The sequence below is a fragment of the Mustela nigripes genome, chromosome 3, assembly GCF_022355385.1.
Source record: "Mustela nigripes isolate SB6536 chromosome 3, MUSNIG.SB6536, whole genome shotgun sequence".
Taxonomy (NCBI): domain Eukaryota; kingdom Metazoa; phylum Chordata; class Mammalia; order Carnivora; family Mustelidae; genus Mustela; species Mustela nigripes.
This window is the reverse complement of record NC_081559.1, coordinates 66,239,902-66,265,266: the sequence shown is the minus strand read 5'-3', so window position 1 is coordinate 66,265,266 and position 25,365 is coordinate 66,239,902. Positions and strand designations below refer to the sequence as shown.

Genomic DNA, 25,365 nt, shown 5'->3' with positions numbered 1-25,365 from the left:
ACAACTAGAATGAATCAGCATTAGAGTGGACTTGAACTTTGTAAAAGACATTTTAATAGACACAGTTTAATATGGAAGTTCCTAGAAATATGTATATCATTCAACTGCCCTGCATACAGCAACCTACGACAGGGCTGCATCCTGCCCCCCCACCCCCTACAAAGGGACAATCCAGATTCAAAAAGAATGTAGCAAGATGGCTTCCTAGCACCCCAAGTCTTTATTTTTTATTTCTTCCCCATTAGAAAGACACATTAAAGTGTGGATGTTCTGACCAGTTAGAGAAATTGCATAGAGTTAGATGAGACAAGGAGAGATTCCGTACCCTGTGTAGTTTTTCCCGTCGTTCAGGGCTATCCGGAATGCCCCTGAGGCTTTGTGGAATATACCAGAAACAGACGTTTGTATGCTCAGGCTGCAGAAATTTTCACAAACAAACAAACCAGAAAATTATGAGTACTTGAAAGAAAGTTGTTCCCAAAGCTCTATGTACATTGGCAGAAGGCTCCCAGACCGAAGAAATTTTTTTTTTTTTTCTATAAAGGGCTTCAAGAGGCACCTAATTGACTCAGTCAGTTAAGTGTCTGCTTTGGTCATGACCCCAGAGTCCTGGGATCTCCCTTTCCCTCTGTTGCTCCTCCCCCTGCTTGTGCTCTCTTCCTCTCTCTGTCAAATAAATGAACAAAATCATTTAAAAATGGGGGGGGGGGGCTCTAAGTCCATCTTGAAGACCATGTTACTTCTATACCAGGGGGAGCAATGCCTAGTTTATCCAGTCATATCTGGCCAGAGAATTGCTTCTTCTAACCAATTTTCTAGATGATGTAGGTGGTGTTACACGGTTTATGAGTGGACTTTATTTTACCGAACACGGGCTCCTATTCTTTTGGTCACTACTATACAACTCAGTTCATGACATGGGATGTACCCACAGCAAGCATTCAGTCAATACTAGTATGACAAGTACCTTCTTGTGCGCAATGTACATATGAACTCAGGGCAGAAACAAACAAACAAAAAATCTTTTTTTAAGAGTGGGGGAGGGGAACGGGAGAGGGAGAGAGAGAATGTTAAGCAGGCTCCATGCCCAGTGCATGAGCCCAAAGCAGGGCTCAAACTCACAATCCGAGGTCATGACCTGAACGGAAATCAAGAATAGGATGCTTAACCAACTCAGGAGCGTGCCAAGTAAAATCCTCTTATCTACAAAGGGCTGGTCAAGAGTTGTACCATTTTAGAAAAGGAAAAGGGCAGAAGTCTTCCCAGTGCTATCGAAAGAGAAGTTCCTAGATACAGAGGGAATTAAATGAAGAGTACATAAAAATAAAAATTCAGAAGCACCTTCTGGCGATGTGGGGAAAATATGGTTTCAGGAACATCCCTCAGTAGGTTTTCTGGAAATGCTATGCATCAAGTCCATGATGACAACTTACCTCACCATCAAAAACCATCTCAAATTCTTCTCTGTTTTTAATCTTGGCATAGAGGTATTCAGCCAGTTCTAAGCATTTGTTGATCTGATTTTCAAATCCCACTGTGCCCTGGTTTAGAAAAAGAAAAGTCATGTTGGTTAGCAATGGGTTGACTGCTCCTGGGATGAGCATTTGAGGAAGCTGTGCTGACCTTGTCTTTTGGAAATCCCCATAAGAGTATTCTTGGAGAGGGTTAGGAAGAACAACCTAATTAAATGAGTACAGTTTCTTCACGGCGTCATAAACAATAAAAGGAAGCATGTCTACTCTCTTTTGAAGACACTCTAGTCTCTGGGCACTTGGTCTCTCTAGGGCTCTTAGCTCCCTTCCAGTTACTCACAGCCTGGACCTGAAGCCTGTTGTTCATTTGCCTTAGGATAGCGGTACTCAAAAGTGTAGCTAGCTGTCCACAAGCTGTAACTGGTGCATACAAATACGAGAACAGAAATTGAGATTCAGCAGTAAGAAATTCTAACAGCATTTTGACAGTAATTTTATGTCTACTGACTCTAATTTGAAAAATTGATGTCTAAGCTTTACACAGTTTTTTACTTCATTTTTTCTACCAATTCATAATTTATTGTATTGGTCCATGGTAGGTTAAAAAACAATAACAACTGGTTCTTCACGGCGGAGCTGGTGAAATACTACTTTAGAACCCACCTTCCCTGGCCCTAACTCCTGGCTAAGCATGTCTCTACTCCCTGGCAAGCTACCTTCCTCAGAACACAGTATCATTGCTTTCTGGGGCCAGCGAGGCAGGCAGGTGGGGAAGCCACCGGTCTCAGTACATGCCCTGAGAGTGCAATAGCTCTAGCTCTTGGCAAACTGGTTGAGCACGAGTTTTAAAAGCCAGCAAGGCTGATTAATAACAGCAGCATGGGGGCTGTCGAGTGGGTTGGTGTCAACAAGGCGAACAGATGTGCAAGGCTGGCCTGTGGATCGTCAGTAGGCCTGGGCAGGGCCCAGCACAGGCAAAGCATGAGCCTCCCCAAGTAGTCACTGCTGAGTGTGATACCTTCGCCAGTCCACTTTCTATTATTCTTATTTTTAAAGATTTTATTTATTTGTCAGAGAGAGAGAGAAAAAGAAAGAGAGAGAGGAGTGTGCATGTGCACAAGTAGGGGGAGCAGCGGGGAAGGGGAGAAGGAGAAGCAGACCCCTTGCTGAGCAAGGGGCTGGATCTCAGGACCCTGGGATCATGACTTGAGCAGAAGGCAGATGCTCAACCGACTGAGCCACCCAGGCATCCCTTGGTCAGTCTACTTTCCACTTGAGAAAGAAGCCTGCCCTGGGATCCCACTTCAGCACTAATTCACTATGAGCCAAACTCCTGGCAGATGGTTCAAGAGTTTATTGTTGGGCAAAATGAAGACGTAAATTACTGACGTAGGCCACGTGGGCATTATATTTCTAAAAGATAGGGCTCTTTCTCTTGTTACAATTCATGGCTACTTATATGCTTAAAATACCTATGATTACTTTGTGGTAGAAATCAGACTATTTCTATATTAAGACAAAAATGACTTAATGAAGGAAAAAACTAATAATCTATCAAATCCATCCTACAGAAAAACACTTGACTAGATGTCTTGCTGGAAAACTTTGTCATTTTGGTATTAGTAGATCCAATCTTAAGTGTGGAAATTATTAAAATTAATTTATAGTCAGTAAATAAAAACAATGGTTGCACTATAAAGCTATGAAATCAAATTGCCTTAGTTGATTACATACTTTTGAAACAAATAATTGAAAAGGCAATCCTTTCCCTCACCCATATTTAGGGGGAGATTCTACTAGTTGTTGGTTTTTTCCTAAACACAGAAATGCAACCCAAAAGGTTGATGAATGCAGACACAGCATGATTTAGTCTAACAGTATGATTTCTCAGAATAAAGTATGCAGTTTTCCAGAATAGCATATAAAATACAAATGATGGGAAAGCCATTATTTAAAAAGAACTAAAAATTGTCCAATAGAGCCCATGATTCGAGGCCTCATAAAGAACTTCAGGGTTCTGCATAGAATAATGCAGCAATTTCTTCACATCTGCACTAAATAGTTTCAGCATCCCTAAGGACGACGGAGAAAGGCCTCATCTTGGCAAAATTTTTAGTTGTTGTAAGAGAAAGTTACAAGGAAACTTCATGTTAATTCCAACTGAGAAGACTGAATGAAAAGAAGGGAGATTTTGACATAAGGGATAAAGTGATCTCGTTTGCAAACAAAGAACATACAGTTAACTCAATTACCTAGATATTGATTACACACATATTAAATTATCTGTGATATATCTTTGTCTCCCTTCTGCCAGCCAGCCTGTGCACACTGCATTTCTGTCCTATGTCTGAATTCTCTCCTTCGTACCTTTGCTTTCCACATCAGCCAGAACTTAAAAATGTCCACGTGGCGGCCACACTGGATTGCCTTGTCCCCGGTATCATAGGAGACATCATACTGCTTGTCTGGCTGGAAAAGGTAGCCGGCACACATCTGGTTGCATCCTTGGAGTATACCCTATCATGAAAATCAAGAGAAGCTTGCATTTGTATTCGTAGGTCAGAGATGGGAATGGCTTTGAAACGGGGCTGGTAGGGAAGGAGGGACTTGGGATCCCATGCAACCTTTCTTCTAATGTCTTTATAAGGCCTTGCGTTTGTTCTGGTATCTTTCTCGAAAACCACCCTTGGAAAAACTTTTCCCCTTTCTCTCTGTCCCTCTGATTAGAAAATGATTTTTTTAGTCTCTGATGCTTACAAGAAGGAACCCACCGTCTCCTCTAGGGGACACTTAGAAATGTGTGGGGTGTTTCGGCTTGTTTCCAAGACTGGGACGTACTGTGGTGTTCGGTGGACAAGGGTTGGGGATATGAATTCCCTGCAGTGGGTGGAACGGTCTCATGTTGTGAAGAATTTTCCTCCCACAAGTGACCCCCTCCCCAAAGTCTAGTTTCCAGGATCTCCTGTAATGTTAACAGACGTTACTAGGAACGTAGTAAAGAGCCTGGGCAGGTTCTGGTTCCTACAAGCTGGAGATCAACTTTTGGAATGCCTCAGTGTACCCACATTTTACTGCTGCAACAATGCTTTTGAAAGCAGGGTTCTATTATTAGACACTTCAAGAACTAACTTATTTCCAGACGCTTTTTACTCAACATTCCTTGTTGTCCTAAGTTGACATTTGCAGATGCTGTTCTGCCTAATTTACTTCAGCTCTTGGGACCTCAGATTCACGCAAAGAACTTGTGGTATGTTCCAGGGAGCACTTCTATTCACTAAGGTGAGAGGGGTTCACCCACCCGATGGCTCTCACGTTTGCTCATACAAACATGGAGGAATGGGCAATGAAATGATGCCCTTATAGTTTCCATCGTTGACAGGGCCCTGAGCGCTGAGCAGTAGGAAGGGCAATAGAGGGCAAAGCCAGGAGGAGGTACGCGCTGGCCCTCACGGAGGCACAAGGGCAGGGAAGAACGGCCCTGTCGTTTCAACAGGGCTGGCAATCTTGTGTGTTTGTCAAGTACAGTTAAAAAACAAAACAACAAAACAAAACCCAAACCGAACAAAACCACACTTTTCTCTTCTTGCGCCTCGTAAAGGACACCGAGGCTGCCAGCTCCTCTTTGGAGGCGGTACAGACCTTTTCCTTGACAAGAATGGCAGAGCACTGCAAGAGCACGCCCATCATCTTGTGAGGGTTCCAGGTGACTGAGTTGGCCCTGAAAGAAGCACATGATACACTCGGAGGAGAAGGTGCAGGAGTCAGCAGGAGGCACCCGTCCTCTTGAGGAAAACACCACCCATTTTGCAACTGCAGTGGTATGTGCTGCCGCGGCCTCCCCCCACCCCACACCCCGGGTAGGCTAACCAAATAGCAAACTAATATTTTGTGGGCAGTCTCAGGGCCTTATGTTGCTGACTGGCTCTTCTAAATAATTGCTGTTAAGAATAGCTCTCATTTATGAAGAGTGTTTATTTTATGTCCTACTATTCCAAGAGCTTTACTGAATCCTGGCTCTGACATTTGCCAGTTTGGGCAAGGAACCTAACTCCCCTGCGCCTCAGTGTTCCCATTGGTGAAATGGGACAATAGTGTCTACTTCCCAGAGGCTAACAAAGGATAAATGAGTAGATATATACAAAAGGCTCACAGGTATTCCTGGAATATCTATTTCTCACAACAATGCTCTGATGTAGGGACTCTCACTCCCTCTCTTTTACATGGAGAAACTGAGGCATGAAAGGGTTAAATGCATCACCCAAAGTCAAACAGTTGGGCTGAGTGCCTGAGCCAAGAGGAGAGTCAAGTCCGGCGGAGTCAAGTCCAGGAGCCAGACTACAGAGCCGGTGCTCATAACCCTTCCGCCAGCCTGCCTCCCTCTAGGCAACAGACCCTGGCTTCCCTCTGCCTTCCTGTTCTTATTAATAAAATGGACTGGCGATGCTGACCTACCTGCTTATGAGGTAGTGAGAAGAGGGACCCCTAAAAGCAGGGCTCATTTGGATGACTCTAGATTTTGACTCCTTAGCAACATTATTTATGAGCCAAATGAACACAATGTTGCCAGTGTAGGCTGCCATGATGGCTGAACAAGCATGGTTTCCTAGCAACCATATCAGTCGTTCAGATGGGTTAAGCAGCACACTGGCTGAGCCATCACAGAGACCACTGAGTTGAGTGCCGGAGGACTGAAATGGGGTAATCTTCAGTGGTTTACAGACTCCTTCCCAACAGCCTGGGCTCTGGGCTCTGGGCTCAGCCCAGCACTGGGCTCTGCACTTTCTTACCCGAGAAGGAGGCTTTCCCCAGACCCAGCAACTGGCTCTGAATTATACTGCCTCTGTTCTCCCTAGAGCTAAATCCTTGCTGTAAATGTTGAACCTCTTCATCTTGCTGAGGTCCATTAGATGGAGAATAATTTAGTGTCTAGGTGGTGATAGGGTGAGTACTGTGTTTCAAGGAGAAGTAAGTCCTGAAGTACTTTTCCCCTTTGGACATAGTACAATAACCTTTGTGAAAGAGACTCGTGAGGAACTCTTTAAAAAGGTGACTAAATGTTTGGTCATCAGTGTCAGGCCATCTTTAAAAGGTAGTGGATTAAATCCATTTTCTCATAGCTATCATTCACTGAGTCATTAAGAAACTTTATTTAGATCTCATAAAATGTCTTAAATGGTTTTTTGAATGCCTTAGAGGTCTGAAGTGAAGGGTTCTTTGCTGTTCCAAAGGTAAAGTAACAAGACATGATATGGATTCAGTTTCTTTTAGAAGACATATGTGCTTTAAAATGTTAGAAAAATCTGTGCAAAATGTTTCAGGTTTTCCTGGATTCAAAGGCAGAAGATGGAAATTGCCTGATAAATCTAAAGTACAGTTGGATTGGTTCATCTACATTTAGCATATTATTCTCTAAGTCATAGGGTCATGTAATTATGCTTCCAAGAGTCAGTCCCACTCAAGTCAGTCCCATTCACCTTGACACCGGCCTTCAGAACTGAACCAGAAGGGAAGAGGCCCAGTAGAGATAGCTGAAACTCATGCCAGAGTCCTCATTGTGAGAGAAGCTGCTGTGTGGTCTTCCCCTCTCCCCATTCACCTCTCCGCCTCAGTGTGCTCTCACCTCTTTCTACTTTGCTCCAACCACACTGGCTTCTTGGATGGAAGCCAAGAACAGACCTACCCCAGGGCCTTCGTACTTGCCCTTCCACCATCTGGAATACTCTTTTAAGTATCCTCGCTTCCTCTCTCCCTTTATCCCTATATCCATTGAAATGTCACATTCTCAGGAAGGCCTCTGACCGGACGTCTGTGTGGCTCCATCTGGTGAGCAACTGCATTCGGCTCAGGTGGTGATCCCGGAGTCCCAGGATCGAGTCCCACGCAGGGGCTCCCTGCTCAACGGGGAGACTGTTTCTCCCTCTGACCATCCCTGTGTCATGCTCTCTCTCTCTCTGTCTCTCTCAAATAAATATATAGAATCTTAAGGAAAAAAAAAAAAAAAAAAGGCCTCTGACTACCCCATCTCCAATGGCATGCCTTTGTCTTCACAGTTACCCAACCCTGCTTCATTTTTCTTTACTACGAGACAGACTAAATATCTCCTTATTTATGAACATCTAGCTCACTGGACAATAAGCTTCAGGAAGGTAAATCCCCCAGTTGATAATACCTTCTAGATCCAGACTTATTTTTCCTACGTGTACCAGATACCCATTTTTTAAGAAAAGTGCCACAGATGGCTGGACCGAAGGTGGGTGACCGAGTATTCACATCATGCCTGCCTGGTTCATGACAGGTGCTCAGTAAATATTTGCTGAATGAATACATAAATTGAGGTGAGTGTGGATCAAATTGCTGGAGTCAGGTTAAAATCATGTTTTGCTCATGACTACACTGTCTCAGATTAGAAGCTTCTGTTCCTGACACAAAACGTGCCAGGTTAGCAAGTGAACACAAGAAATGGTTCTAATTCTAGCTGGCAGGGTAAGGGGCCTGGTTCTCCTAGGCCGAGGGGGGATGTCCTGGCAACAATGAGTGAATTGGGAAAAGGCCAGATGAGCTTTGATGCCTCAGTGCTCCTCTGGGTAATCATCTTTGCCTCTTCAGCCACTGTAGGTGACAGGAGAAGGGACCGCCATCTGCAATGGGTGCAAGATCCAAACATGCCAAAGGCTTTGACCACCCACCAAGTAAACTCAGTGACTGAGAAGAACAGGGAACAAGGTGGTAGGGGCAGGGGGTCAGTTTGGGAGCCTGTGCAGAAATGGCTCAGTTCCTGGGGAAGAAAAAATAAAAAGTAGGACCCCTTTCCCCCGCCGCTGAACTTCAACGGTGAGCCAGAAAACAAGTTAGTTAGAACAACCAATCAACTGAGTTAGATCAACGAAATTAGAACTACTCCATTCTCAGCAGTCAATTTAATGACAGAGAAGAGCGTGCTGAATCCAAGCCCCTTTCTGTGCTCTTGACAAATACCCTCCAGTTACGGAATGAGTAAGTTAAGGGAATAAAGTACCCTCCTTTAACCTTGAGATCTCTGCACAGCTTACATTCTCTTCTTGACCAGCCGACCACGCAGCAGTCACGTCTGCCATTGTGTTCACCACGTTGTGTTGTCACCGTTCACTTGTCTTTCTCTCTTTCTCAATGGTGAACTCACTGAGGACTCATCTGACTGGGAATCATTTTTGATTTCCCAGGGCCTAGCATTCGATAATTCCTCAGTAACTGCCTACTGAACAAGGTGGATGTAGTCCAGTGGATGTAAGACCCTGGGACTCAGGGAGGGACCATCCGCGGATGGGGTGGCACAGCCTGGGCGGCCGCGGATGAAAGGCCTGGATGGAGGGCGGCCCTGAGCTCGGGCCCTTACCTTTCTATGCCGCTGAGTTTGTGGCGGTGCTTCCTGGACATGAGCAGCCCGCCGCCCCAGGCAGCCTGTGAGGACAGAGACAGGAGGGGGAGGGGGACAGTGACACTGAAGAATCGCAAACCAATCACTCCACACGGCTAAGCAACTATGAGAGAGAACGTAAATGGTGACAAGCATGAGTTTGTTTGACAAAAGGAACCTACATTGATTGTACAGCCTGTGGCCATTGTAATTATCATTTGTCTCTTCTTCAAAACTCCTTCCAGGTTAACCTTACAGGGGCTGTGTGAATGATTTAGGTAAATTGGGTCTGAGCCTCTGGTGCCGAGACCCAAAGGCCAGAGTCCTGTGTTAAGGGAGCCACCATGGCTCTGGAGCCTACCATCTGATTCTCCCTGGGATAGAGTTCTAAGGGCTCCTGGAAAAAACTTGGAAAACAACAGCTCTGTCGGGTTTGGAGGTTCCCCCAACAGTGAGACATTTTGGTGGGTACCTTGATGCCTGTTTACAGAACAGCTTGGGACACCACATGACACAACAGCTTTTGTTGGTCATGGGCTCAACAGTCAGGCACATTACCCACCTGTACGGTTGTGAGAACTTATATCCATAAGAGAATGGAGAGAGAAAAAGGAGAAAATACACCCAATCTCCCATGTGGAACATGTACCATTTATGTTCCTGGGAAATTTGGGGACTAAATCTCTCTGTTGATAACCCCTTCTTTATAGGGTCTATTTTTCCTACATGTACCAGATGCACAGGTTTTTTGAAAATTGTCATAGATGGCTGGACGGAAAGCAGGTAGCTGAGTGTCTAGATTCATGTCTACTCTCCACACATTGGAGCATATACATTTTCCCCTCTGAAACCAGCTATACTCCCTTCTGTAAACATTTGTCTAGACAAAAGCTTTCTGGAAGGGTGAGGGGGACTGAAATCTCACGAGGACCACAGAAGACAGTGGCAGGCAAGGGATGAGTCCTAGAAGATGTCCAGGCCTGTAGTGTGTGCCGTCATGAATGGTGGGCTGGAGGCCACAGGAGGGCGAGCTGACCGGGATGGGGGCAAAGGGCCAGCTGGGGCGTGGGGAGGAGCTGGCAGCAAATGGTAAAGCAGAGTGTTTCCACCCCCCAACACACTGGCCGCTCTGTGAGTTACAGCACTTACGTCGACATGGAGCCACAGGTTGTATTTCTCACATATATCCGCAATCTCCTGTATGGGGTCAAAAGCACCGTACACTGTCGTGCCGGCAGTTGCGTTGACATAAAGAGGAATAAACCCCTACAAGGGAAGAGAGACGGGGAGATGAGACTTTCCATCCTCCCCCGTCCACATGCAGTAGAACTGCAGGAGTCTTCCTCTGTACCAGAGATCAGCAAGGTGGCTGTGCTGTCAGGTATGATATCTGGGAGAATTCTTTGTTGGTCCATCGGCTCATTCATTCAACAAATAAGTTTTTGAGTGACATTTACGTGCCAGGCCCTATTTCAGAGCTGTGGAGGAATACAGCAGTGAGAGCAACAGATGGAGACTTCTGTTCTCATGGAGTTAACATCCTAGTGGGGAGTGACAGACAACAAACAAAATTCGAGAAGCAAAATACACAGTATGTTCTATGGCGGTAAGTTCTATAGCAAGCAGGAAAGAGGAATCCTAAGTGTGTGGAGTGATGGGCAGGGAGCTCTGAACATTGTCCAGGTATGATACATTTTAGAAGCTGTGTTACTCTAAGTGTATAGATGTAACAATGATCCTGAAGCATCGTTTGCTTATTTAAAACACAATGGAAGCTGGAACGTTCACGAATAGTGAACACAGTAAAATGTTCATGTGAAGAAGAAACACATGAGGAAGTAGAGTAATAGGGCGAAGACAGGCTTGGGGGAATCTAGGAGTCCTAGGTTTTTTTTCAAGCTCATTTCCTTCCAAGCCCCTTGTCGGTCCTAGTGACATTTCCATCCATCTCCTCTACTGACCAGCAAACAGTTAAGCTAGAGAATGAGGTTTGAGGATGTAACCAAAACAACGAGTTGGTAAATGCCGGATAGCTACCTGGGACTGCCTTGTAGATACATCTCATCTGTGAGGTTTTTTTGTTTTGTTTAATAGAATTTATTGAGGCTGGATTCACCGAGTACCATGGGCCATCTGCCAAGGCATAGAAGCACTCTGCTAAATAGAAGCCCAAGCTAAAATGGTATTTGTTAAAATGAGATTATACCTAACAAGCAGCAAATAAAAAGCTCAATTAGGCTGCATTTTCTTGATGCTTGGGTAGTGGATTTATTGAAGTACATCAAACTAATCACTTGGCAAAGTAAAGACAGGACAAGTGGCTTAATTAAGACTGAATTCCTCATTTTTTAAAAAAATGACAATGTATAGACACAGCTTTAAAGTGAAATCATTTCAAATTGGAAATAAGCAAATAACTGAGATTATAATTTTAAGAAACACAATTAAAATTCCCTCTCATATTATCAGAGACTTTTATTATCTAGGACAGAAAGATGTTTTTAAAAATTTGTATCCACCAGAGTTTAGGTGCACCACAGAGTACATACCTTTTGCTTGGCATCAAGAATTTTTGCCTCTAGATCAGCTGGAATTATCTTCCCCCTGTAATTATTAAAAGGGAAGAGAAATTAAAATGAAGAATCAATGAGATTGCACATGAAAAAAACTTTAGCAGCAGCAAAAAGTAATTTAATCGGATATTTTCAACAGACCATTAGCAGCTTGGCATACTGTACTGAGTCAGTGCTTAAGCACAATAAAACAGATTTAACAGATGAACACATTCAATACGTCAAGAACCTAATGCTTACTCTCTCCTCCCTACCTTTCATTGCATTTTATCAAAATCACGTTGTCAGTTCCAAAGCCAAGTGCAGCTCCAGCCTTCTTGATGGAATAGTGACTCTGCAACAAACAGAGGGTTGGGGTTAGAGATGAGACAGTCCCTTGTAAAACACCATAAGCCACAATCAAGATCATCCAACTCACATGTTCTGAGGTGAAGAGGACCAGTCTGGGAACGGCTGCCATGCCCTTTGTCTTAACTTCTGGGAAGAACTTGTAGCGAGCAGCCATGATGCTGTACATGTTGGAGATAGCGCCCCCTAGAAGCAAGCAGATACATTGGGAGGTATGAAGCTCCATTATTATTGTTTCTAATAATAAAGACTGAGCTAGTATCTTAAGAGGCAACAGAGGCAGAAAGGGGAGGGACAATATCCTGTTAGGTTTTCCTGGCTTCCCTATTGCCAGGACTTCCCTTTGGTCCCTTTGCCTTGGGAATACGAGTAGTCACTCTCATTACCAGAGCCATCTAGGCAATTTGGCTGGAGGTGATTCATGTACTCCAATGCCCATTCCACCTGAAGCCTAGACAGAAATATAAGAGGTGGCAACGGCAGTGGCTGCAAAGAGACAGGTGAGTTACAACTTATCTGCTTTCACTTTCTGCTCCATCTATTTCCTGAACAAAGATGAATCTATTCTCTGAATTAGAAAGACAGAAAAAGCAAGAGTAATGGGGCCTACAGAAGGAAACAGTGACATTGCCTGGATACTCTCCTCAAAGAATAGCTCAACTGAGTTATTGAGTCATTTGGGAGAGCTCTAAGTTTATTAAAATAAAACTAAACTTGTGTTTACTTAAATAAAGATTATTTAAACAAGGAGATTACTTAGACACAAAGGTTACTTAAACAAGGAGAATGGAGGTAACTCTCTAGGTATGTCTGGCCAATACAAACTAATCACTTTTGTATCAATTCCTTGACAGTTAAACACGCAAATTTATGGCCAACTTGAATTGCCCGGACAATTGTCATTCTTATTCTTCTCTTCCCCTTGTATATAATCATGCTGTCCCTGACACCATCCCACAGTGCTGCTTAACCTCCAAGAATATTTGTCCTTGTTTTAAAGATTCTTACTGTATCTACATTAAACTAAAAACTCAAAGTAGATATACTGTTTTGGCTGAAATCAATTAGTCAACTGATAATGGTGATTCACTGATTCCCCAGAATAAGCAAATTGCTGTTGACAGACGAGAGTTGTTTAGCATGATTTGAACACATCCTCTGTCAGTTTTTATAGGTGAGGCACAGGCTATGTTAGGTAACATACATAGAATGCAGCATTCTTGCTAGACTTCACCCTGACAAAGAGAAGGCAGGAGAATTGAAAAAAATATATTTTTTAAGGTCATTGGTCTTCCACGAACTCACTTTACGTTTAGTGTTCTCGAGGATCCCAAGGGTCTATACTACAAATCTTGAGGAGAGTTAGGGAAAGAGAAGAGAAACATACCAGGAGAAAATATCCCATCACCGTCTTTACTTGACCACCCAATTATCTCTCTCATCTTCTTAAGTGTTATTTGCTCCATCAGGACAAATACTGGTGCAATTTCATATGTAAACCTGGATAGGTGGTGGGAAAAAAATGAACATACAGAAATCAAACCACTTGTTTGGAGAACACAGACGATTGGTTTAGTATTTGTACTTGGGTTCTAAAAAAAAGGTGTATTCAAAACCTCTCAAACATTTATTTCCTGGAAATGCAGTAAGGCACCAATCATAAAATATCAGAAACCAGCCTGGATTACCTAGAGAGGTGGTGGAAGTTCCTGCTCTGTGCTTTCTTATCAACAAAATAGATTTTTATCTGAATGGAATGTCTTAGATGTGGTCCACCCAGAGAAATAGAAGGAAAGAAAATGACTTTCCTGGGTTTCCTTCACGCCTAAGATCTAAGAAGATGCAAATACTAATTGAAAAAAATGTATTCTAAGTTCTACTTAAAATTGGTTTGCCACTGACCGAAACTGATGGTCAGTTTCATACTTGTAGAATCTATAAAACTCAGAGCCAAAATCTATCTTTTAAAAACAATGTAAACATCGGAAATCTAACTGTGAATCTAATTGGAAATATTGACCCAGGTTTTAAAGATCTCAATATAATTATCTACATGGTTTTTCTACTGATAATCCCCAAGGACAGCTATGTTTCTATATTTCTCTGAAGTCAATATCCGTCAAGAATAATTATAAGTGATGATTTTCTAATTACCAATTATAAATAATAAGATAGTCAACTGGCATCCACAGCTAACTGTAGGCTCTCAGATATCCTGGTAGGCTAGCTTTCTCTGTCTTCTAACAAACTGATTTGGAAGTAGCAAGCCATACTCTTCTCAATGCAATTAAGAATGGAAGCACAGTCAAGTAGACTGAAACAAGTAGTCACTGAAACAAGATTGTGGTACCGAGGATAGGGATTAAGAGAAATCAGAGACGGTCCATCCATAGAAAATTAAGTCAGAAAACAAAAAGATTTTTACTGAACCTGAGGCTCTTTGTCTTTCTGCTTTTTGCTTGGTCTCCTTAAGCATTAGAGCCTGTGGGCTCAGCTCAGACCATGCTTGCTGAAGAGAGACTCCTAGATTGACTCAGCCAAGTGATATGTGGAGACTTTATCATTGATTAGGGGGTTTGGGCAGAATGCCAATCCTGAGGACTAATGGGAATTCTTGCTCGTTTAATGATTTAGAAAAGCTATTTGCAAGGATGAGATAACAATTGTACAATAAGACACAGGTGAAGCTACTAAGTTTTAATCATGGGGGGGGAAGCAACAAATTAATCACTTGGTAGTAAAAGAGGACAAAGAGATCCTGGAGGACCCTCAGGATATATCTGTCGGTAGAAGAATTTTGTTTCCAAAAAGAATATGTCCATTTTCCTTGGGAGGACCCTTGAAATTTAGGAGGAAGACCCTTGGAAATCATGTGTTCAGTTACCATCACCTCTGGAGGTCACAATCATGCTTTGGTTCTGCTCTGAGCCCCATCACCGTAGCAACCAACACTCCCTCATGTCTGATGGCCTGATAAAGGAAGAAGAAGAGAAGGATTCCTGGTTTAGCCTGTGCTGTTGAGTGCCCAAGAGGAAAACTCATGATGTGCTTCCAACCATTCTTGAACAAATGTGGTATCAATAGTGCCACTGGTTTTTGGAAATGTTGGAATGGCAAAAATGTTTGCATGGTGGAGAGGTACTGGCAGCAGTATGTGTGCTGGAATTTCATGACACCAAGTGAGAAGGCTTTCTGGCAAAAGTCAAGGAACAAATGGAATCACACACCATAACATCAGAACCTTATCCAGGATTAGATGAAAACTGAGCTGGAGTCAAATCAGTGTTAGATGGCCAGGCAGGAACCACATGGAGAAAGGAGAAATGATGGCACTGAAGGCCAGGGGTTGGTCCACTTCGTGATTTAAATTAATTTGGGTCCCACGTTTATATGAATTAGTGATTCTACCTAAGGACCGAGAACATGGCCATTACTCTCAGGATTAGAAGGAAGAGTCCAGAGAGTTTGATCATGAGACCATTTGATCTCATCTGTTCCAGTTTCCTTTTCTGTGCCAGGTACCCAGTTCCTAAACTTGTCTTTCAGTTTTATTCAATAAATACATATTGAGTAGTTATTCTCTGCTGGGTAGCATCTTACACACTGAGGAGACAAAGATGTTATAAGACATCATTCACAACCTAGAGGAGGAAGCTTACTAGGATGAATCCAGCACCTGTTTCTTGGCCTTGCTGCATCCTTTTTTGACAGTCCTTCCCGGGATGTGAAGGACCAGTTATCCCACAGCTAACACCAAGCTTATCCTGATTCACGACTCTAGTCCCAACATCCTCTTCCTGAAGCTGATAGAATGGTCTAAGTCTGCTGATCCTCAGCCAAGCCTGACAAATGAACTAACATAGTGTTCCCTGTTCCTGACACTTCTCTGATCGTGCCTTACCATCCTGGGCTATGTTTGACAACAGGGATTCTGCCTATACCCAATGTGTGAAGTTTACCCTAGAGCAGCGGTTCTTAACTGGGGTCTTGGAGGCCTCTAGAAATCCCGGGAAAGCTACTGCCCCTCTCTCCAGGAAGAAGATGAGGATAATATATCATTTTTGTATTATAGGAGATTCTCCCCTTGCAGCATGGACTCCAAGTTAGGTACCCCTTCCCTAAATGACAGATAAAAGCAAATAAAGCCAAGAGATCAAAGGTCAAATATGGATTCAAAAGAAGCGGGTTAGATGCTAAAGTCAGAGTACAAGATGACATTTCAGAATCAGAGAACAAGAAGCTAAAACTGCAAAAGGCTGTGGGGTGAAATTAAGAACAGGGGATTGGAAGTAAGCATTCAAAACAGGATGGTGAAGATCATGAGGGACACTAAAGGAGAGTTCCGAGACTTTCTCTATTCTGAGTAGGGTACTGAGTTTGCCCCTTTGTAGTGGTTCAATTCCACTTCTTAGTGGGATTCACTTCAAACTGAAGCAAACTGTTGAGAAGCTCTATTTCTCTTGTGGCAGAGTCTGCTTGTTGCTAACCAGTATCAATGTTCCCTTACTTCATTCAATTTCATTCAGGGTTGCAATTCACCTAGCTCAAAGACTACATTTTCTAGCCTCCCTAGGTATGGCCATGGGACTAAGTTCTGGCCAGAGAAATGTTATGGGAAATGTTATATGAAACCTTCTGAAAAGGTTTCTTAGAAGGCAAGAGTGTGTTCCCCTTTTGACTGCTTGCCCTCCCTCCTCCTCTTTCTTTCCTCCATCTCCCTCTCTCCCCTCCCTCGCTCTCTCCCTTCCTCTCTCTCTCAATCCTAATTCGGGAACACATAAGTAATGGCTAGAGCTCTAGCAGCCAGTCTGCGCCATGAGGTGATTCTGAATATGAGAGAGCCATGTGCTACAGTATGGATTAGAAAGTCACAAGGAACCTGGGTCGCTGGTGACTGTCAAACTGGGAGCTTCTTTAATGAGAGAAAGAAACGATTTTCTATGTGGACTCTCTAACTTCACACTCCTCCTAGATTTCTCCTTACAGATGTGGCAGATGGCCCATCTTCACCTTAAAAGATAACATTTCTAAGGGGAAACTTAGTGAGCCCCTCTGGTGTCCAGAGATGATGAGAGACAGAAACAAAAGAGCCGGGAGCCATCTCAAACAGTGACAGTGACCTATGCAGTGGCTGCCGCTCTTAGGTGTGTTTGCTGCTCCTTGCAGACACTGGGCACTTAAGACTGGCACCTCCTCCAGTCTTCTTCCAGAAGTGGCACTTCCTCCAGAGCCACTCTGTAGGATGGATATTATTATCTCCCACTTTCTGAAGAAGGAACTGAGGCTCAAAGGAATCCAGCAATCAGCTTTAAGATCTCAGTATGTTTCAGAGTCAGAATTCCAAGCCTTTTTACCTCCCAGCTGCTTCTCTGTGACAAACGAGACCGGCTTGCTCCAGATTCCTCTCTAACAACCTGCCTACCAGTACAAAGTGACTGATGACTCCCACAGAAAATTTCTCCTGTGTAATTTCTATAAAAATAAAGCACGGGATACTTGAAACCGTAACCTCATAACAAAGGGCTGTGGCTAGATCTTGCCATTATGATTATGTATTGTCATCAGGTGCTGGAGGGAAGGCTGTTGTTTGCACTTGGGTGCTGTTCAGCCTGCACGGTTGTGCTCAGGAGCCAAGTTTTGGAAGAGAAGAGCTGGGCATGCCGCAGGAAGCTACAGATCTTTGAGGTCTTCTTTGGGTCTCTTCACTGGGTCCTTGCCCAGAAGAACAGACCTCAAAGCTATATGCACAGGCAGGTATGAAAGCATGAACACCACTGGTCTTTCTATTTTCTGTTAGCAGTCCCATCCCTTATAACTTTGCCACTTGAATTGGGAGACTGGGTCATTCTTTCTTGAAAGACTATACTGAGGACTATAGTTCTTACTATTACCAGTGCACCGAAATGCAACAACAGTACAAGTCATCAACAGGAGTATATTACTAATTAACTCCTTCTCCTTTTGTCATTCTTTCCCAGGTTTATTTTTAACACCAACCCAGTGGGAGAGGGAACTTTCCCAGGGGAGCAAATTTCTGCATCAGCTTCTGACGGTGCCGCCACATTTCATGATGTTCCAGGAGAACAGACTTAGAGCAATTTCTAGATAATAGTTATTACTTCTTCAGACAGTGCCTTGTCTCTAGAACCGACAGAAACTATTTCACTGTTTTAAATAACCTTCTCTATCGATCTGCGGGAATCGAGTCATATTTTATAAATATCCACTGTGTTCAGTACAGCTGCAATTACTATGTGCCATTTAGTTGGACTGGCCTTGACCTCAGATGGCTGGGACATATTTTAGTGTTTCATGGCTGAGCTGAGGTAAGGAGAGAGTAAGGGACTTGATTTTATGAACATACACACAGAGGAGAATTTGTGAGATCTCTCTGATTGAAGAAAAATCTTTTAGGAGAATATCTGGTCAGGAACGGTTCGAAAGAGTGGGTTCCTTTTATTTACCTTGAGATTGGGCTACATGTACTAGGGAATTACAGCTGAAAATCCCACAGAAAACACACTTACAGACGCGGGGTGAATTCAGAGCCTATGTTAATAGGAGTACTTGGGCTTTAATGGATATATACCTTTCACTCTATTTTTCTCATTTACTTTCCAAACAGTTAAGTTTTTCAAAAGTTGTACTTCCCAATTTAAAATTGTTCCTTAGTGTGAGATGTTCCAATTAAGCATTAATGTCTTTTTTCAAGTTATAATTAGTACATTATGAGTCTGGGCTTGCTGATATATTTTTATCTCACAAATCATGCCAGAGTGAAGGTTGTAAAGGCAAGGTTTTTTTGTTTGTTTGTTTGTTTGTTTTTGTTAGAGGAGGCCATATAAGCAACTGCTTCTTTGACCCCAATTCCTCTTGGCTCTTCATAACCTCAGTGCTCCAACACAGACACTCTGTGAAGTTAACCATGACTAGCAAACAGGGAGCATGAAAATCATTTTTGTTTTCCATCAATTTAATCTTTCATGTCTTTTAGCACTAAAGACTAAGCACTTGTCACATTTGCTTTTTAAAAATTTGTCACTGTTGTTTTAAATTAGCAAACAAAGCAGGAATCCTTAGTTACTAGAAACCAGCCTACCTATCTTTCTTTCTAAGATTTTATGTATTTATTTCAGGTAGAGAGAGAGAGAGAGTGAGAGAAAGTGGGAGCACAAGCCGGGGGCACAAAGGGAGAGGGAGAGGGAGGCACCTCACTGAGCAGGGAGCTGGACACCAGCTCAATTCCAGGAGGCAGGGCTCAGTCCCAGGACCCTCGGATCAGGACCTCAGCCAAAGGCAGATGCTTAACCAACTGAGCCACCCAGATGCCCCAATAGAAACTTTTCTGAGTGGAGTTAGGTATTTTGAGTCACAGCATTAAATAGCTTTGGTACACACACGTATCAATGTATAATTTTTAAAAAAGATGTATTTATTTATTTGAGAGAGGGAAGGAGAGCACAGGAGGGGGAGGTAGAGGGTAGAGAGAGAGGGAGAGAGAGTCTTGGGGCTTGATCTCACGACCCTGAGATCACAACCTGAGTCGACACCAAGAGTTGGATGCTTCCTCAAATGTGCGACCCAGGCAACCCAATATATAACATTAAAGTGACTTTTCAGGTTTTGTGGCTGGTAGCAGTTTGTTTAAGAAACATAGAATACCTGGAACTTTAATAACTTACATTCAATCTTGGTGTCAAATGGAATTTCTCATTTTCAGCAATATCCCCTTTCACCTAAATTCATTTTTCAAATCTACTTTATCATGAACTTAAAAAGTGGATGATTATTTTCTAAGTATTTCCACAGTAACTACAACCCATATAATTCTTATGTAGCTATTTAAAAAATTATTGTTAGAAACTTGTTCAATTATTTTCCCCTGGATACTTGAGTAGAATGTGGTTCCATGAGCTGGGTGTGTAGGTAGTGCTAAAACATCGCAGTGTTGAGAGAAAAGACAGTACTCAGTAGGCTATAACAACCCTCCATCAACTTGTAACCTGTCCTTGTCTCCAAATAGGGCATGTGTGTGTGTAGAGGAAACTGTGGGGCTATCACAAGACTACCCAAGAAGTACTTGTACCCCAGGGCCTTAGAGTCACTTTCATATAAATTTATAAGAAATTGGAAACAAATGAAGGCTTTGCTGACTCAAACAAGTATGGAAAAAATTTTAAATACAGAAAAACAGTGAGTTCCCTTGAAAGGAATATGTATCACTACCAGCTGAATTTTGTTTTAGAATTTTTAAGTAGGCAATAGGTTGATCAAATTAGTTTGTGGCTCTCTGGCAGCTTTCACTGTGAAGGAAATATGCTCTAAATGATGAAGACAAATGTGCTTAGAAGGAAAAAGATCATATTCCAAAACGTGACCTCTTTAAGATCCATCATTAAGATACATGGTATCTTTTAACATGAAATTTCACACTAAATTCTGAAAGCTAGGATTATTCTTTCTTACAACTGTGCTCTATTATTCATTAAAAATAGCTTATTGAGTGTTTACTATTAAATCAGAACTGTGATAAACCGAAAGACTGTAAGAGAAAAGAGGACTAAGACAATTGTAATAAAATTATCATAGAACCATTGGAAGTGGACTTTTAAAGCAACAAGCCATAATCACATATCATGGGTGCTTATATGAAGATAATATGTGGAACTTACATATTGGTATTAGCAGTTGATGTCAGCCATTCGCCAGCTAAACCAATTATATCCAATCCAGTGGAGAGCTGGTTGAAAAATCGAGGATGACCTGGGGAGATGAATAAGAGGTAAGCATCAAGGCAAACCCAAATTTTTCAAGCTGTCTCCAAAGCAAAAGTCTGGCCATATAGATCGTGCCTCCATCCCAGGAGTCTAATGGAAGGAAGGGCAGGTTGACCCAAGCTATACTAACCTTTAGCATTACTGAGGGTCCCCAATTTATGCTTCTGAAGCAGAATGTTTTTTAAGTTAAAAAAAAAAAATCCTATGTCATGACACTAATAATCTTTCCAGTATCTAATTTGTTGATTTTCAGATGAACTTCTCTGTCATAATAATTTTTGAAATTACAAATCAGGATGTGGTGTTCCTACTTTTATCTATAAATATTTCAACTTGTAATTTAACATTTCAAGGATTCAAGATCAAGTGGGTCAACATTAACTGATGGAGGAGAGCCTGCAGGCCTCAGAGAGGGCCTGTGGCTCTGTGGAACAAACCAAGCCTGCGGAAAGTGCCAGACTATTGCTGATTCTGGGGGCATGCCGTCTCTGGATCTCCGTGTCACTCAAATATGATGTCAGGCATTGGCATCTTTTGCCCCTACAGTCAGGTGACCATTAAACTAAATTTATTGCTGAGATGACCCGGCACTTCCTCTGTGAAACAGAGGCAAATATAGTCTCCTTTACACATCAAGTTGTTGGTACAATAATTGTTACTACTTTATAACTCTAAAAACCTGTGCAACACAGAGTATGCTTTAATGGGCTTTGTTCTCAGCAAATTCAGGATTATTGCCAAGTTTTGGCCAACTTGGCGTTCACAGGAAAACTCGATCCCACATCAGCAGGCTTGGCTAGGCTGTCATGAAGGTGTCAATGCAATAGATTATCTAGGGGTGTGTGACAGAGAACTGGTGTTAGAGAGATATGCTGACTGCTCTGTTTCCAGTAGAAATTGCTTTTGCCTCTGAAATGACTGTCCGAGAGCTACTCTTTGACTGGTCCTGGTCTGAGCCTGCTTTCTGAAAATGTCTGCTTTTCCTCATACATAATGGAGACTCATTTAGAGCATCCAGACTATGACTTCTTATATCAGAATATACTAATCACCATATCTCAAGAGTACTCAAAACATAATACTGATCTTCAGGGAAAAAAGTGAAAGAAACATAAACAGTAAGATTAGTGTAATTATGGGCCCAGATTCCAGACATTCGTGTAGATTACTCTCAATAGCTTAGACTAATTCTCTTTATTCTATTTTGCTCAGTGCCAACAGAATCTGTGAGATATCCTGCACCATGACAAATTTTGTTGCTGTCTGTTAAAAAATACACAATATCCTTTTGAAAAATTTTAACAATAAATATATTTTTAGAATATTTTATTTATTTATTTGAGATAGACAGAGATAAAGACAGAGAGAGCCGAAGAGAGCACAAGTTGTTGGTAAAGAGAGCACAAGTTGTTGGGGAGGGAGAGAGAAGAGAGGGAGAAGCAGGCTCCCTGGTGAGCAAGAGCCCAATGTGGGACTCAATCCCAGGACCCTGGGATCATGACCTGAGCTAAAGGCAGATGTTCAACTGACTGAGCCACCCAGGCACCCCTTAACAATAAACATCTCTAGACAAGACCAAATATATATGTATATATTTATCATAAATAAAAGGAATCACACTATTTGACAATGTATCAAAGCCACTCAATATGGCAGAGACAAATGATGGACAAAGACAGACAGACAGACTGACAAAAATGCCCTCAAATAAATATGAAACAGTATCTCTTTGTCCATTGAATACATAAAGGAAATGAAGTTGTCTAAAACCTTGCTTTTATCTTACGACTACAGCATTATGCCCCCAAAACCTTATACCAGAATTTCTATCAAGTAACAAAATAACCTCTTTTAAATTTAAATTTCAATTTGCTATATTTGATGGAATAACAGATGATAGATGTGCTAGTAAGTCAGGTAGGGAGAGAAAGAGTTACTGTTCAAAGTTAACTTTTTCAACAAATAAACTTCAAGGAAAAAAATGGAGGGGGAATCTGTGAAGAGATACTAAGCAATTACAATGAAGAGAACTTGCTTGGATCCTGACTCAGACGAATTGTAACATTCATGAGACCACTGGGAATTTGAGCACCGACTGGATATTTGATATTAAGGAACAGTAAATTTTGGATTTTTTTTAATCAAACAATGATATTGTGGTTATTTATTTATTTTTAAAGATATATTTTTTACTTGAGAGAGAGAGCACATGCATGAGTGGTGGGGGAAGGGGCAGAGGCAGAGGGAGAGAGAGAATCTCAAGCAGATTCCCCACTGAGTGCTGAGCTTGCTCCAGGCTCCATCTCATGACCCTGAGATCATGATCTGAGCCGAAACCAAGAGCTGACTGACTAACTAAGTCATCCGGATGCCCCAAATGGTTATTTATTTTTTAAAGAGTTCTTGAGGAGGCATCTGGGTGGATCAACTCCTGATTTCAGCTCAGATCATGATCTCAGAGTCATGAGATCGAGCCTGAGGCAAGCTCCACACTCAGTGGGGAGTCTGCTTGAGATTCTCTCTCTCCCTCTGCCTCTGCCCCTGGCCCCCTCTAAAAGAAAAGAGTTTTTGAGAATGAAGAATATTTATGGATGAAATAGTATATCTGAGATTTGCTTCCACATAATAGAGAAGAGAGGGAGGGGGAGGGGTCGAAGTGAAACAAATTTGTCGGGAGCTGGTAAGAGTCGAAGCTGAGTGTTGGTTCCAGAAGGGTTCATTATACTATTCTACTTCTCTACAAGTTTAAATTTTTCTATTAAAAAAAGGTGAAAAAGAAGAAAAACTAAGGAAGTTTGTACAGCTACTGTGATGGAGGGCTGACCAGTGTCTGTGTCAGGTCATGAAGAATCTATACAATTCTGGTTCCTTTGTTTGGAAATACTTTATTCATTTGTAAAGAAATTTCCAAATACCATCATCCTCTCTTCACAAACTGTGCCCTGCTCAGTATGTTTTCACTATTAAAGCCCAATTTATTATTTTGGCTGAGTAGTAATATCCTTTAAGAAACAAAACAAAACAACCTACCTTCCACTTTGTGTAACTCTCTGCGGGGTTTACCTGATTGCCATGATCTACATCTAAATTCTGTCTCTGCAAGCAGGAGGTGTGTTCTCCTGTGGCGGCAAGAGTCTGCCTTCCCGGGGTCAACGCCCTGAGATGCAGCAGAAGGTTTCACAGGGCCTGGGAGGTCATGAACTCTGAATGGAAGTACCTGCTCCCAGCCATGCTGAAGGGCAGGGATGATCGGCTGCAGGCTAACTAAGTGAAGTCCCACGTGGGACCCACAGGGCCCATGCTCCTATGGCCATGTGATGCTTCTGTTTTGTAGGCAATAGGAGCTACTAGTTATGACAAACCCCCATGTTTTTCGCTTTAATGATCCAAGTACATGGTCTCATCTCTCTGAGAAAGTGCGCACAGAGAGGCCTGACAAAACAAAACAAAACAAAACAAAAGCCACTGGGCTAAAGCAAGCCCAGCTAAGACATCCAGGGAGAATCGGGATCCTTCTTTGATCTAGCTGTGTAATACTACTCGATCTCCATCAGGAATAGGTTAGCCATCAGGCCAAGGTGAGCCGTAACTAAATTGATGCGCGTGCTTTTCTTTAAAAATCAAACACAGACCTTATAACATAATTAAGCCTTGTCCATTCTGCAGTTAATCGAGGAAGCTACACTTATTTCCGTGGCCTTGGCAGACCTCATAAGCAGTCTGGGATTCCTTATTTAAAAATGCCTCTTTGAGTGACCTCATTATTTCATTACAACACTCTGTATTTGACACCCGAGAGTCTTACCCAGCTCTGTCACCACCAAGCTCCCTAGTCTTGGCCTTAAATCTGTCTTCACGTGAAAGGGATCACAGAGGAGAGTGAGAGAGAGAGAAGAAAAAAGAATGAGGGGCTACCAGGGGCTCCCCTGTGGGGGCAACTTGGCCAGGCCCTGCCAGTTCCTGCAGCACTGTGTGCCCAAGGGCTCAGGGAAACCAGGCTGCTTCTGGGGAAAGACAGCAGTGAGAAGAAAGCATTGTTTCCCTCCTAGGCTTAGAAATAGCCGGATAGGGATCCAGAAAGTCCTTGAACTTGAGCCACTTCACCTGAGGCACCTGGGAAGTAAGCACTTTGGCCAGGACCACTGATAAGAGAGAGTTCCTATAACATGAAAAGGAGGCAAGAGGGCTTCCTCAAGGGCCCCCTGTTAAAGATATGACTTGGAGAGTCTGAACTCCAGAAACTGGAGTAAGATGCAAATGGTGTATGTGTATGTGATACTTTTGCCTAGCCAGCAGAAGGCACTGTGGGTTGCACTGTGTCCCTCAGAAAGATATGTTCAAGTCCTAACCCCTGATTCCTGTGAGTGTGACCTTATTTGGAAAGAGGGCTTTTGCAGATGTCATCAAGTTAGGGTGAGGCCATAACTGAATGCAGCAGGCCTAATCCAAAGATTGGTGTACTCATGGGAAGAGAACACTTTGGATACAATCACAGGACACCAAGGGAAGATGAAGGTAGGGATTAGAGTGATGCATGTGCAAGCCAAGGAATGACCTCAACCACCAGACACAGGGACAGGCAAGGACAGACCTTCCCCAAGAGTATTCAGAGACAGTATGGCCTGGCGCACCTAAATTTCAAAATTCCAGCCTCCAGAACCGTGAGAGAATACATTTCTGTTGTTTTGAGTCCCCTAGTGTGTGGTCATTTGTGGCAGCAGCCCTAAAAAACTAACATAGAAAGGGAAGGCACTGGGCCCAATCCTCCCCAGTGTTAGGGACAGGCAAGTGTAGGATTTATC

At 42.7% G+C, this 25,365-nt stretch overlaps 1 protein-coding gene across 1 annotated transcript in view; it reads right to left on the bottom strand.

Annotated features, from left to right (window-relative positions):
* GAD1 (glutamate decarboxylase 1) overlaps positions 1–25,365 on the bottom strand; it is a 40,091-nt gene that overhangs the window by 1,876 nt on the left and 12,850 nt on the right. Inside the window, exons 6-16 of the mRNA XM_059394145.1 lie at positions 20,459–20,549; positions 13,174–13,286; positions 11,857–11,972; positions 11,693–11,772; positions 11,415–11,469; positions 10,015–10,131; positions 8,845–8,909; positions 5,112–5,190; positions 3,840–3,989; positions 1,434–1,541; positions 326–415 (exon numbers count right to left, since the gene is read on the bottom strand). Coding sequence (XP_059250128.1) covers positions 326–415; positions 1,434–1,541; positions 3,840–3,989; positions 5,112–5,190; positions 8,845–8,909; positions 10,015–10,131; positions 11,415–11,469; positions 11,693–11,772; positions 11,857–11,972; positions 13,174–13,286; positions 20,459–20,549 — 1,064 coding nt within the window. The remainder of the gene's footprint in view (positions 1–325; positions 416–1,433; positions 1,542–3,839; positions 3,990–5,111; positions 5,191–8,844; positions 8,910–10,014; positions 10,132–11,414; positions 11,470–11,692; positions 11,773–11,856; positions 11,973–13,173; positions 13,287–20,458; positions 20,550–25,365) is intronic.